Here is a 13,423-nt window from a genome sequence, read left to right as displayed (position 1 = left end):
CGCGGCATTTGTATAATTTTAAGTGCTCGTTTGCATTTTAACACAATTAGCCAGAGCGGGATCGCTTAATTTGCCATTAATATGCCTCGAATCAACTTCCGTTCTTCCGCTCTTCCACTCTTCCACTCTTCCGCACAGGTGCCATGCTGAGCTCTGGTGAGCTCAAGGCCTCCCATCTGGACTTTCTGCTGCGTCACAGCATCAAGATGCTGAACATCTACTATCACCTGGTCACCAATCAGCGCCCGCCCTCGCAGCCACAGTCCAGCGGCGGCGGCGTCGGCGTCGGCGGCGGGGGCTCCTTCAAGACGACCAAGAGCGAGCTCTTCTCCCTCAACAGCAGTGGTGGGGGCGGCGGCAGGGATCCGGCAGTGCTCCAGGCTCTGGGTTACTTTGGTGGCGATTACGTTTACATGAAACTTTACAACATTTTAAGAGGTGCTAATGACAGCTACAAGGTAAGTCAAGCCACGGACGCGCACCCGGACTCGACTCGAACTCGAGCCACCGCCATTAAGTCGCTGGTGGCGCTGAAATGGCAAAAGTTGCACGGCACGTGCTCTGCACTGAGATTTGCCCGCTCCAGCCAGCGGGAGAGAGCATCCCTTCGGTTGCACGTACAGCGCAATGCACCGTTTTATATGCAACACTTTGGCAGCACTGTGCCGCAGCAATGGCAATGCCAATGGCAATGAGTTGTAAAAATTCAGCTCGCGACGAAATGCAGCTTGACTCTTGCCACTCGCAGACGGCAGACGGCAGCGACAGCTCAAACAGAAAGTTCTTTCGCCTATCCACATCCGCACCCCCTCCCCGCAACTGTGACTTAATGCGCGGGCTGCATTAGTGGCAGCCAAAGTGCCTCGTGCGGTGGGTGGGGTCTTAGATGGATGGAAACTAACCCAACTCTTTCATTTTGTGTGCCTGCAGATAACCATAAATCACGAGGCAGGCAGCCTATTAATTTGTCTCCTCAAGACCTGCCTGAATGCACTGGGCCTGTGCCTTGAGGCAAGGCCGACAGCCGCCCCGCCGGAGATAAAATTAATCGAAGAAATACTCCACTATTTGACCAAGCTCATAAATTATGCGCCCGCCGAGTGCGTTGCATGTCTGCGGCAACTGTTGAAATATTTATTTGCCCAAAATTATGGTAGCCAAGTGGGAGTGCAGCAGCCGGCCACCGATGGACACCACACCACATTCATACGGCCCTACTTTGCGGCCAAGGGCAGGGGCCATGGCGCAGGCTCCGCATTTTGGCCAACAATAAATTCAAAGCCAGCATCAGAAGCAGCAGGAGGAGGAGCAGCAGGAGCTACAGCTCAGCCACTAATTGATGCATCCCCACTCCAGGCACTGGGCATGCTGTTTGTGCAGGGCCTGCAGCCAGCCACTCCGCCGGCGGGCGACTGCGTTCGGCTTATAAAGCTATTCGAGCCACTGGTCATCTACTGTCTGACGGTGAGTACCAGCAGCAAGGGCAGCAGATAGCCCCAGCCCCAGTACCAGCGATCCTGGCCAGCGATGGCTAATTAATTTTAGTTGTAGCCAATTTGTTTGATTAAAAATGCACAGACACGAACACGAACCCTGCCCCTGCCCCTGCCACTGCTCTGGCATAATCTACATGTGTGTGTGTCTTTGTCTCTGTGCTGGGGTCGGAGTGCATCCATTGATATTTTATTAATGGCAAACATTTGCCGAGCACTAGTATACATGTTCCCTGTGTTCCCCCTCTCCGGCAGCTCTTCATGAAATCCAATGCGCTGATTCAGGCGCCCATTTTGAGTCTCCTCTCGCAGCTGCTGGAACTGAATGTTACCTACAGCATACTGGACTCCAAGAATGTCATATTCGAGCAGATACTCAGCAATCTGGATTTGATTGAGAGCGGAATAGATAGGTGGGTGATCATAATCTCTCTTTTAATTATATTTCTCTAGCATTATTACTCTGTAGAAATGCCTTCATCATTGTGCCACCCATGCTGAGATTCCTGGTGCAGCTGACCCACAGGAGTGATCGCCCCCTGATCACGATCCCAAAGATCATCAGCATCACCAACAATTTGCTGGCCAGCAGCGCTGTGCGCGAGGTGGCCTTGCTGGCACTCAAGACCCTCAGCTATGAGCTCTTTTTTATGCACAACCAACTGGAGGAGGCCCTGGACAGCGAGAGCAATAGCTCAGGGCGCGTTGGGTCCCAGAGTCCGCTGACAGCGGCACCCACGCCGGAAACCCGAGAGGCCCTGCTGGCCCAGAGACGCGAGCTGGACACCCAGCGGGAGGTAGTGCTGGGCATGCTGGAGAAGTTCGTGGAGTCGCGACCCAGTCAACAGGTGCTGGCACTGCTGCTGCTCTACGAGCGCAGTCTGCAGCAGCTGGAGAGTGCCTCGTATCGCAGTGCCCAGGACGCGGATGCCGTTTACGGGCTGCTCTGTCGAGCCCTCTGTTCGCGTCAATGGCGGCTGCACTCGGCCGGGGATCTGCGGCTGCTGGAGAGCTGCTTCCGCAACAATGGCAACCATGTGCTGGCCGACAGCAAGGGATTCCTGCAGCTGCTGCAGCTCTTCATCGAACAGGTGAGGGATCGCGTAGCGTCGCTGCAATATTCATGCAACTAAAACTTGACAAAGCACTCAGCCAGTCCACAGATGCCCGCCCGTCAATGCATCAATTACTGCCTGCATTAGGTATTCCTGTCTCTGGCTATGTCTGCCTTGGTCTTTATTCCACAGTCTGTCTGAATGACTGTCTTCCTGACTCTCTCTCCCTCCTCGATTGAGCTCATAAATATGCGTAATGCCTGCTTAAATATACATACAGGCCCCACACTTTGAGGCGTCAGGCAATTTGTAATATTTATGAATGCAGACAGAAACTTAAAATCCAGTCCGACATGCAAATGAACAGAAAATTGTCTCTCAGCCGAAGCCAATCATCGATGTGGCAGCCGCCTGACGGCAGCCCTGACAGTCTGGTAAGCTGCCAATTTGTAATGACATGTGAGTGTCCCGTGTCCCGTCTTCCGTGTCCCGAGTCCAGAGTCGTGCTGAGTAGTCCTGAAACAGGTGTTGTCTGGCATCCACTTAATAACATAATTGAAGTAATGCCACAAATTACAGCACTCATAGTTTATATACTCAGGGGCCTCAGCATTGATCTCATTGACATGAAGTTCTGTGTACGAGTGGGGATGGAAGATGCTTGAGTGACAAGCTTTCTACTTCCGTTTCCGTTTTGCATCACACTTATCATCCTGCTGCCCATCCTATAAAATAAGTTTGTTATCCATAGACCACCTGTAAGGAATGGGGATGCCATTCAATCCCTGGGCTACCATCAGCCAGCTCATCCACGATTTGTCACTGCCTGCTCGCCTCGCTCCCCAGCCGAGCGGGCAACTGGTCGCATTTACATACACACGAATGCACTTAGTTGCACTTACGGCGCAATTTTATATTTCGTTTTCGTTGGGCCCCCCCGCTGCAGGTTGCCTCTTCCTGCTGCTGATCCATGTGGCGTTGTAGTTAATGTGGCACATGTCGTATACGTGACATTTTTAATACCTACGCTTCAACGCCGCACATTTTCAACTATTAATGCGCATTTAAGCTACACATGCATTAACTGTCGAGCTGCCAGCCAGCCAGCCAGTCAGCCTCATGGTTGGTGGGGGGTGGCAGGCCTCAGGGCAGTGCAGCAACCATCATCCACATCCCCCAACCCCATTCTTCGGCCCAGTCAACCGTTATGCTACAGTTAAAACCAACTTAATTACACAGTCTCACTCGCACAGAGCCAGCTTCTCCTTCCATGCATCCATGCGCGTGGCTGTAGGCAGTCGATTGCGGATGTGACGAGGAGAGAGGAGACTCCCCTACTCTATACTACCCACCCACTTGACTGGCTGTCTAACGGTAACGCTGTTACCTTGGCTTTGCCCTTATCCGCTGGTCAGAGAAGCAGTTGCACTCCTGCTCCCCGCCCTCCAGGGTGTGTGTGTGTGTGGAGCTGACTTTCCCGGACTCTGCCGCCGGCTATTCGACTTCATTTAACTTTTAAATTATGCGCTAAGCTTAAAAAACTTTAACTAATTATCGTTTATTTAATTTGGACGCACTTACAAACAAACAAGAGGCACGGTAGGCGGGGCACAGTCGGGGCACTGGCTAAAAAAAATTAACAGAGTTTCATGCAGTCTTTGCCGCTCAGGTGGCATGAGTAATTGAGTTTTCCTCTGCTCATGATTTCCAAGTACTAAATACAGTATGGGATATATGTATGTGTATGGCTATGATGGGAGCAACATTTTAATTGAAATTGAAAAGCGCCACAACTTAAATAACATTCTGCGTGCAAACATTGTCGATGGCAGGGCGCAGCAGAAAAATAACCTCCGAGTGGGTGGGGATGCTGCACATGTGGCAGACTGCACCACCCTTCTAATTGCTGCTGGAAAATATGTATGTTGATGTTGTCACACAAATTTATGCAAAGTTTCACACTTTACTGCACTGGCGGTCAACAACGAAAGGCGTCATCAGCCGAGCCGCCAGCGCACTTACATCTCTCTCTCTCTCTCTCTCACTATCTCTCTCTGGCTATACGATTCTTTGTCTGTCTCTTGCAGGACGTTGGCAACTTTGGTGATTTAGCTTTGGCCATGGTTATGCTGGCAAATGTAATCCTTAAAACCGAGGAAATTTATTTAGTGAATCACATAAAACTTTATTTGAAAAATAATCCAACGGCCGAGCGTCGTCTGCAGGCGGCAGCCGTAGCCGCCGCAGCCGCAGCCACAGCCACAGCCGGAGCATCCCCATCAACAGCCATCCCACAGTGGCAGGACGAAGTCCCATCGACATCTTCGGCGGCTGCTGCAGCCAGAGCCGCCGCCACCGCCACCGCTGCCTGCTCATCCCGTTCGGCCATAAGCGAAATTAACTATTTCGCCAAAGTTTTAAGCGAGAAACTGCTGGCCTGCCTGGATGCCCTGCTCGGGATTGGCACAAACCCCGCTGCGCCCCCATCCACCGGCACGGCTGGGCACGCCTACTGCCAGCTGGCCGGGCGCTTCGTTAACGCCCTGCACAATGTTTGCTGCCGCTCACGGCACAAGGATGCACTTCAATCAGTTTTTCGTTTGGTTTTGGCCGAATCTGAATTTCTCTGCAAATACTACAACCTGCTGCTGATGAGTGCCGCCGGGCAGGGTGGCTCCGCATCCACATCCGCATCGCTGGAGCCGATGCTGTTGGCCTGCCTGAAACTCGCACTGGCCATGCGTCTGGAGGAGCCGCTCGTCCTGCTGGAGCAGGCCGCCCATCTGCCACTGAAATGGAACCTGCAGCGTGCCGTGCTGCGCGAAGTTTGTCGTGCAAATGTGGTAAGTAGGTGGGCAGACGGGCTGATGCGGGGGCGGTGGCGGGGAGGGCAGTAAAGTGAGTTGCAAGTGGAAAGAGTTGTTCACCTCGGATGAGTGGGGTGGGGTTGGGGGGCTGGGGAACACACATTAGTTTAATTTGAATTTGGCAGACGACAGGATTGTCCGTCCGTCTGGCTGTCTGCCTGAGTGTGGGTGGGGCGGGGGTAGGCGCACTCGAAATAACTCAACTCCCCCACAAAACTGGCAGTTTTTCCGGCTGACAGTTGTCGCACTCGCAATTTTGCGGTTCACCGCGTCGGGTTTTTGGTTTCGAGGTCGGCTTGCTGTCCTGTCCTGTTCTGTCCTGCCAATGACAGTTGGCCTTTAAACCGTTGGCTTACTTTAAGCCCGGCCCATGCCGGTCCGGTCCAGTTCGGTCCGGTCTGGCCCAGCCTGGGGCATTGCTGTGCATAATTTTAATTGATTGCCACTCGAACATGCGCCACTTGTTGGCGCCATTAGCCAATGGACTCGCTCCCAGAGGAGCAGCAGCATCATCATCCATCGGCAAATCAAGCAATTGTCCACTAATTGCAGGTCCGCGATTGGAGTCCGCAACAAGTGCGCTGCCTGTTCGCCGGCAAGTATCTGAATTTCCTAATTGCTGACCACTTGGAATTCCTTTGCGAGCTGTGCCAAGTGCGTCGCGAGTGCGGCTCATTACTGCAGCTGCTCCTGCTGCGGAACGCGCACCGCTTGAACCGGGTAAGTTCTCCGGCTGTTTTCCGCATCTGCATAATGCAGCCATCTCAATGCCATTGTGTGCCTCTGTGCGGGGTGTCCTTCTTTCCATTCAGCCGTCCATTCGGATCGTTCTGCGTTTGCTGGCGCGCCTTTGTGAGCCCGCCGTGGTGGAGCAGGGCGCCCTGGGAGACGCTGGCGGCGATGCAGCGGCGACGCTGCAGGCCCTGCAACTGCTGAGTCGCCTCCACCAGCTGCACGACGGAGAGCGCGCCCAGCAGCTGCCCATGGAGCGACTGGCCCGCCGCCTCACCGCCCAGAGTGGCCCGGCGGCCCGCGGCATCATCTACGAGCGGCTTCTGGACGGGGATCTGGCCGGGGGCGAGGACCAGGATGCAATGCGAACCCTGCTGTAAGTAATTCCCCCCATTATTCATCAAGAGCGAGTGCTGCCGCAGCTCCTGAAGCTGCTCCAGTGGAGCTATTTAAATTCAGTTCAATATACACTCGCACAAAGGACGAGGGGCGTGGGGATCCTTTTGATCCGAACCCTCGGCGGGAGAGGGGCTGGGGCTGGGAAGAGTACTCAGCGCTCGTTCACAAGTAACTGGCACTGGCACTGCCACTGCCATTATCCCTGCGTGCTTTTATTTATGTTTCATTGCATCTCCTCGTCGCAGTCTGAAGGACCTCGAGTGCCGGGAGGACAATGAGACGGCAACGGCAACGGCAACGGCGACGTCGTCGCGCATAATTGATGAGAGCTGGCTCTTTGCGCAGGTAAATGGGACAAGCTCTTGGCCATTATGGCACGGCCACAGCTAATTTGTTGTACTCTCTCGTCCTCGTCTCCTTTTGACAACATTTTGCGCCCCCCCCACAGCTAATCAAATTTGCCACACAGCATGCGGATGCTCCCCAGCAGCAGAAGCAACTGATGCTCCTGCTGCTGGAGATCCAGTCGGAACCGAAGCTGAATCGCCTGCTGCGCAGCCTGGGCCCCGAGCAGGAGGCTCGCCTGCTGCGCCACTCCCTGGCCGGCGCCCTGTTCGCCATGCTGTCCGTGTTCCGGCAGAAGTGCATCCAGCACGCCCCACACATCAACTACATGCAGCCACCGCCGCTGGCGCGTGTGTCCTGCGCCCTGCTTATGGGGAGGGTGGCCAACACAAGGCCTACGCGCCCCGTGGCCCCGCCCACTGCCGAGCAGCTGGATGTGGCCCGGGCCGTGGCCACACTGATGGACTGCATACGCAGCATCGAGCACACGGCCCTCATCTACATCGATGCGAGGGTGATGGAGAGGTTTGTGGGCGAACATCTGCTGCATCGGGAGCAGGTGCCTCTGCTGCTCGAATACCTGCAGTGGCTGGCCAGGGCGGCCGAGCAGATTCTGCGGAAGCCAACACGACAGGAGATGGAACAAGACGCCCTCGGCGTACTGCTGGCCACCATGGATGCCCTGCTGCAGCAGCCACGCGTCTGGCGGGAGCTCAACGCCAGCACGGATGCCGCCCTTCGCTGCGAGCTGCTTGAGGTTCTGGTGCACTCCGCCCGCTGCATGCTGCAGGAGACCATTTTCCATCAGCGGCATCGTCTGACGGAGTCCAAGGCCCCAGCACCGCAGGCCATCTTTCTGGCCAAATTGATTGAAACGCAAATTGATATTGAGTCCCTCGACAGCGGCAGGGTTTTGGCAGTCGGCTGCGAGGATGCACGCCTGCAGTTCGCCGGCCACGAGCTGGCCCCGGTCCAAGTTCCACTGGTAAGTGACATTCTCTTTTGCTCATTTATCAGTCTGACCCGAAAAGTCTTTCGTTCTCTTCCTTACTGCCTCACTTACAGACACTGCTGGCCTCCATTGGCATCGCCCTGCTACGCACGCACCAGTTTTATGCCTACGCGGTAACTCCGCACGAGCTCATCCAGCATCCGGAAGAGTCGCAGAAGCAGCAGAACCAGCAGCAGCAGCAGCAGAAGCAACAGGCCGATGGCAAGCTGCCCACCATTCCAGTGGACAGTCTGAGCGATGTGGATATTCTGCGTCAATTTGTCAAGCGGTGAGTGTACTGCAATCAGAATGAGCTCCACTCCGCTCTGCTCTGCTCTGGCTTGAGTGGCCTACATGGGGGCCAGGCTTCACTGTAGCTGCCTAATTAAATCAGCTTGTGGCTTGGCACACTCACCTTAAGCCATTCAAGTTATGATTTTGTCACTATCCCTGCTCCATGTCCATTGTCCTTTGTCCATTGTCCATTGTCCGACTGGTCAACTGTCTTGTCTGTCCGTCCGGCCGTACACTCTCTTATCAACGGACTAGGAGGAGGCTCTGCTGCATGGTAGATGGTGAATGGTGAATGGTGTTGGTGTTGTCGTTGTCATTGTGTTTGACAGGAGGAGCAGCAGAAGCAGCAGCAGCAGCAGTAGAAGCAACAACAAACTTGCTGACAATGCTCTGACAGCGATGACGAGCGCATGGCAGCTACTACATGGAGCGATGATGAGGACGACGACAACGACGACTACGGCTAAACCGCAACTGGAAACATCAACATCCTGTTGTTCTATTACAAACACAGGCACACATCAGAGGCACACATCAGAGGGACACATCACAGGCACACATCACAGCAGACATGTGCGCTCGTATGTGTTGGGTTGGGTTGGCCGTAAGACTTCATTGTCATCGTCATTGTCCTTGGCTGGGCTTTGCTTGTTTTGCCTCGTCCTTGTCGCCTGACAGCTTCCACACTGCCGTTGCTACCGCCGCTGCGGCGATTGTTTCGATGGCAGTCGTCATCATTACGCTGTCAGCAGCGGAATCGTCATCAGCCAGGAATTGGGCGGAATAATTGTCCATGGGATAGATGGATGGATGGATGGATGGATGGATGTCGCTGGTCGCTGCTCGGTTTTCGCTTGTTTGGCTGTCGGTTGGAAGTCTGACCCCAGACCCCAGAACCCAGCCCCAAAAGATGACTCCCTTTAAAGTATGCATACTCCAAGCCAATCCATTTTTGGATGCCTGACAAAAGCACAAACATCAAAACCACATCAACATCAGGAGAGCAGCAGGAGCAGCAGGAGCTGCGTCGGCGACAATGACGACAACGACGACATCATCGGTGCCGAGGATGATAACGACAAAATCCCCCAAAGGGCTGACAGAGCGGAACATCAACAACTCTATTAGATGGAACTCTGCGAGAAGCAGCGTAGACAGCATGCATTTTGGCCTGGCCTCCACAGTGGGGCTAAAAGCTTGGCTAAAAGACATCATAGGAGAGTGCCAGGCACCAGTTAGCAGGCACCAGGAAGAGATGCCATCATGGCATGGAGGATGAGGACGAGGCAGCGAGCGATATAAACAAATTATGAGCAGCAAAGTGAGATAAATGCATGTGTGTGCGTGTTGCAGATGGCTGCCAACAAAAGGCACGTCGGGGAAAGGCAGGATGCGGATGCGAATGGCTGCCTTTGCTCCAGAAACATTGTTGCTAATTGCACTGAAACCGCCACACAGTCAGCAGCAGCTAGCAGCAGGGAGCAGCACCATCAGCACTCCAGGCGAAGGACCTGCCTGCATTAGACATGCCTGGCATATTGAATGAAATTTCCAGCCATCCAGTCAGCCATCAAGCCTGCAGCCGTCCAAAGTAATCGAAGATTAATTGACATTTTAGGCCTTCTACTATTTTATATCAGAGTATTTTAAATATTTCAAGAGCTCGGGCTAATTGAATTAAAATTTCAAGCATTTCCCGAAAACATTTTATGCAGAAATTTGCAATTAATTTCATACATACATACTCAGAGTACACACACACACACACACACACACACACACACGTATTGGTAATTAAATTGACACTTCTGGCAAATGTCCCCCGTGATTTCGAACCCTTTTGCAGGCTCTCCATCTTTGGCTTTACGACACGGCAACAGTTCGAGGAGTACTTCATGACTTTCCTGCTGCTGATCAACAAGGTGTACGACGAGCACATGGTCGATCAGCAGGAGCAGTTCCAGATCAAGCAGGTCTGCCTGCAGGCCATCATGGAACTTTTAATGACGTACAAAACTTTTCCCATTGTGGGCCAGCCGGCCACCGGCCAATTCCATCACACGACGCGCTGGCAGCGCATCACTTGTGACAGCATTAGGTGAGTCCCCCATTGTTGTTGTTGTTGTAGTTGCTGTTGTTGCTGCCACATGCCACATGAAGGCGAGGCGGAAATTTATGAAAATTAAAATTCAGAACGCAGTGGGCAAAAGTTTTAAATGTGTAAATGGCAAAAAGTACAAATTAAATGCGAACGACAAAAGTTTCGAGTCTGTTGATCTCGCCTCTCGGCTGTGACTATAACTGTGACTGTTGCTGTTGCTGTGTGTTCTCCTCCGATTTTCGGTTCGGTTTTCCTGTTCCTGTTACTGTTGCTGTTTTGTGGCGCTTATTATTTCGTCCCCAAATGAATACGAATATTCGGAAAAAAAAAGCCAACAACAACAGGAAAATCCCTCAACTTCATCTTTAAATGCGCAACTAATTTGTTAACATGGGAGCGGCCCGAAACAATTTGGTAAACAAGTTTTCAGATGCTTTTACAATGTCTGCGCTTTTAATTAAAAGCGGCAAAAAGTCTTTGTGCCGGGATGAGCATCACGGCTATGCCACCCATACCACTACACTCGTACACATACGAGTATATGGCATGTGTCGTTTCGTGTCGGGAACACATGAATTATGAAAATAATTTTAAAAGTTAACGAGTGCCAAAAACTCCCCTATTTTTATGTGCCAGTATGTATGTGCACATATCCCGTGGTCAACGGGATTCAATTGCCTTTAAGGGAGTAGCAAGAGGAGCGGCAACATCAACTGCACCGCAAAAACAGAAAAGTAAGCTAAAATATCAGAAATTTGTCCGGCAAACCCTCAGGAAATTTGTGACATATATATTTTCCGTATTAGCCAACAGAAATTGCTTCTGTTTGTTGCTGTTTTGTGTAACAGAACACTGTCGCCTGCTGTTGACTTTATAAATTAGTTTTTAATTACAAGCAAATAGTTTTTGCTCGGGCAGGGGCTTTGGTTTTTCCACACTGTCAGAACACACACACACAACACTGCGTATGCGCTATTTAATCGATGGCATGTGGCAATAACTGCTGGGCCGCACGCATCCCTCAATTTATTTTAATGCCTTTCACAGCCTGAAGAAACTGCACAAAGTGCAGCTCCTGGTGGACGCGTGCAACGTCTTCTATCAGGCCAATCTGGAGCGGCAGCTGGCCCGGGACAATGTGATTGGCACACGCAACTTTGCGGCCAATCAATACGATCTCAATTTCAGCTGGGCCCAGATGGAGGCCTATGTGGGAGGACTACCGCCAACCGAGACCCGTGGCGACTCGGATCCGTTGGGGGGCACATCCATGGCGGACATTAAGCCCTCGTCCTCCTCGGCCGCCGATGCGAATGTGCCTGACATTGCAATGCGCAACTATCGCCATTTTACACAACTGTCGGGAATTGACTTTCGCAGCAGCACGCAGCTGGTCTTTGACGTACTGCAGCAGATGATCGAGGTGAGTCCCCGCGTACTGTGTCCTGCGTCCTGCGTCCCGCATCCGAGTGGATGTCAGTCAGAGTTGGGCGACTGTCACGTGCCGCGCATTGCCCGCAACTGCCACAGCGGCCGCATGCGTTCGATGTAGTATAATTTGATTATGCAAGACATTACAGTGGCATGCCAGTGCCAGTGCTAGTGCCAGTGGCAGTCCATTTGAGTGATCCTTTGGGGTCTGCCCAGGTCCGTGGTCCGTGCTCGTTGCTCCGTGATTTGGCTGTAATTTAATTTGAGCGAAATGTCCATGTCCATGTCTAACTATTGCTTCCCCCTGTGCTGCCCGTGGTGCATTCATTTCCTCTGACAGCTGAACCACATCCTGGTGCTGCCGAATTTGGTAAAGTTTTGCGAGATCTGCGAGAGCCGCGACCAAGTCAAGTGGATCAAGGAGCGCGCCCTCCGACTGCAGGAGCAAGTGGCAATGGACGATACGATATCGCATCAGGTGAGACCGCATCCAGCAGATTACTCTCCATTGTTGCCGCCTCTAATGTTACCTCCACTGCAGCACATAATCTACTTATTGTGCCGCAGCCAGGCGCTCCTTATACCGAGCCTGAGCGAGCTGCAGACCCTGTGCGCCCTGATTGGCAACGTCTACCTGAAGAGCACGCACTGCTTCATACGCATCGCCACGCTGCAGGGCCTGATCTGTCTGCTGGAGTGCTGCAGCAAGACCAACACGGCCATGGGCAAGCTCAGCGAGGAGCTGGCATTGTTGCGAGCCCTAATTGTGGGCTACATCAATCGCCACGGCATCATTGATGAGAGGTGAGTTTTGGGTTCCGGGATATGGTAGTCCGTTTTGGTCCGTTTGGCTAATTAACAGTCCCGTCTGAGGCTGCAGCCAGAGGATTCTGGCTGCTCTGGCTGGCTGCTCCGAATCGTGCTCAAAATGGGATTCAGTCAAAAGCAGACTCAAAAATTGGGCCCTTGTGCCGATACAGCTCATCAGCTTGACTCTGAGTGGGACCGACCCGAACGACCGACCGACCGACCGACGTAGCCCACATTCTGGCGCTTGCTCCATGTCTATATCTGCTCCACAGATCCACTCACTAATGGCAAAAGTTCCCATCTCGCATTAGTTACCTCTGCTCATCGGCATCGGCATCTGGGTTTTTGTGGTCTTTGCTGTCTGCCACTGCTTCTCGTACCTGCCATCCTCTACGGCCTGGCTGCCTGTTTAGGGTGTTATCAAAAACTTTTCAAGGACTGCGCCGGAAGCTGCCAGCCCCACTGCCATTTCTCTCTCTCTCTCTCTGCCTGTAAGGGATATGCCAGAAGTGGAAGTTGCAATAACTCGACAACGTGCAGAACATCGATGAACCATGGCCATTGAAACTTTGGTGCGGCTGCTGCTTCTCCTGCTGCTTCTCCTGCTGCTCCTCCTGCTGCTGCTCCAAAGTCAAGCGCAGCTTCTGATCAATGGCACTATAGTGGTGTTCTTCTTGTTGTAGTTTATGTTCGCCAACGAATTCTAATTATTGGCTCAGCAGCTGCCTCCTGCCGGCTCCGCTTTCGCGGCTGCTGATGGAATTTCCTATATACTGCACTTCAGTTGCTTTGTTTCCAATCCATTACGTTGTTAGTGTGCGGCAGAAACTTCTACATGCAACTTCCACAAGCAGCCCATCCTTGAAGGAAAAACAAACTCAAATTCCAAATCATAAAACTTAAAA

General features: G+C 52.7%; 1 protein-coding gene across 1 annotated transcript in view; it reads left to right on the top strand.

Moving 5' to 3' along the window:
• Window positions 1-13,423, top strand: part of LOC111067168 — a 41,552-nt gene that overhangs the window by 19,500 nt on the left and 8,629 nt on the right. The window contains 14 exon segments of the mRNA XM_022356222.2: window positions 139-458; window positions 931-1,464; window positions 1,749-1,906; window positions 1,963-2,584; window positions 4,636-5,391; window positions 5,968-6,135; window positions 6,228-6,523; window positions 6,792-6,891; window positions 6,995-7,876; window positions 7,957-8,171; window positions 10,023-10,274; window positions 11,325-11,700; window positions 12,049-12,186; window positions 12,250-12,512. Coding sequence (XP_022211914.2) covers window positions 139-458; window positions 931-1,464; window positions 1,749-1,906; window positions 1,963-2,584; window positions 4,636-5,391; window positions 5,968-6,135; window positions 6,228-6,523; window positions 6,792-6,891; window positions 6,995-7,876; window positions 7,957-8,171; window positions 10,023-10,274; window positions 11,325-11,700; window positions 12,049-12,186; window positions 12,250-12,512 — 5,080 coding nt within the window.

Source organism: Drosophila obscura, unplaced genomic scaffold, assembly GCF_018151105.1.
Source record: "Drosophila obscura isolate BZ-5 IFL unplaced genomic scaffold, ASM1815110v1 contig_150, whole genome shotgun sequence".
Taxonomy (NCBI): domain Eukaryota; kingdom Metazoa; phylum Arthropoda; class Insecta; order Diptera; family Drosophilidae; genus Drosophila; species Drosophila obscura.
The sequence above is the reverse complement of the archived record's forward strand: the minus strand, read 5'-3'. Positions and strand labels throughout refer to the sequence as shown.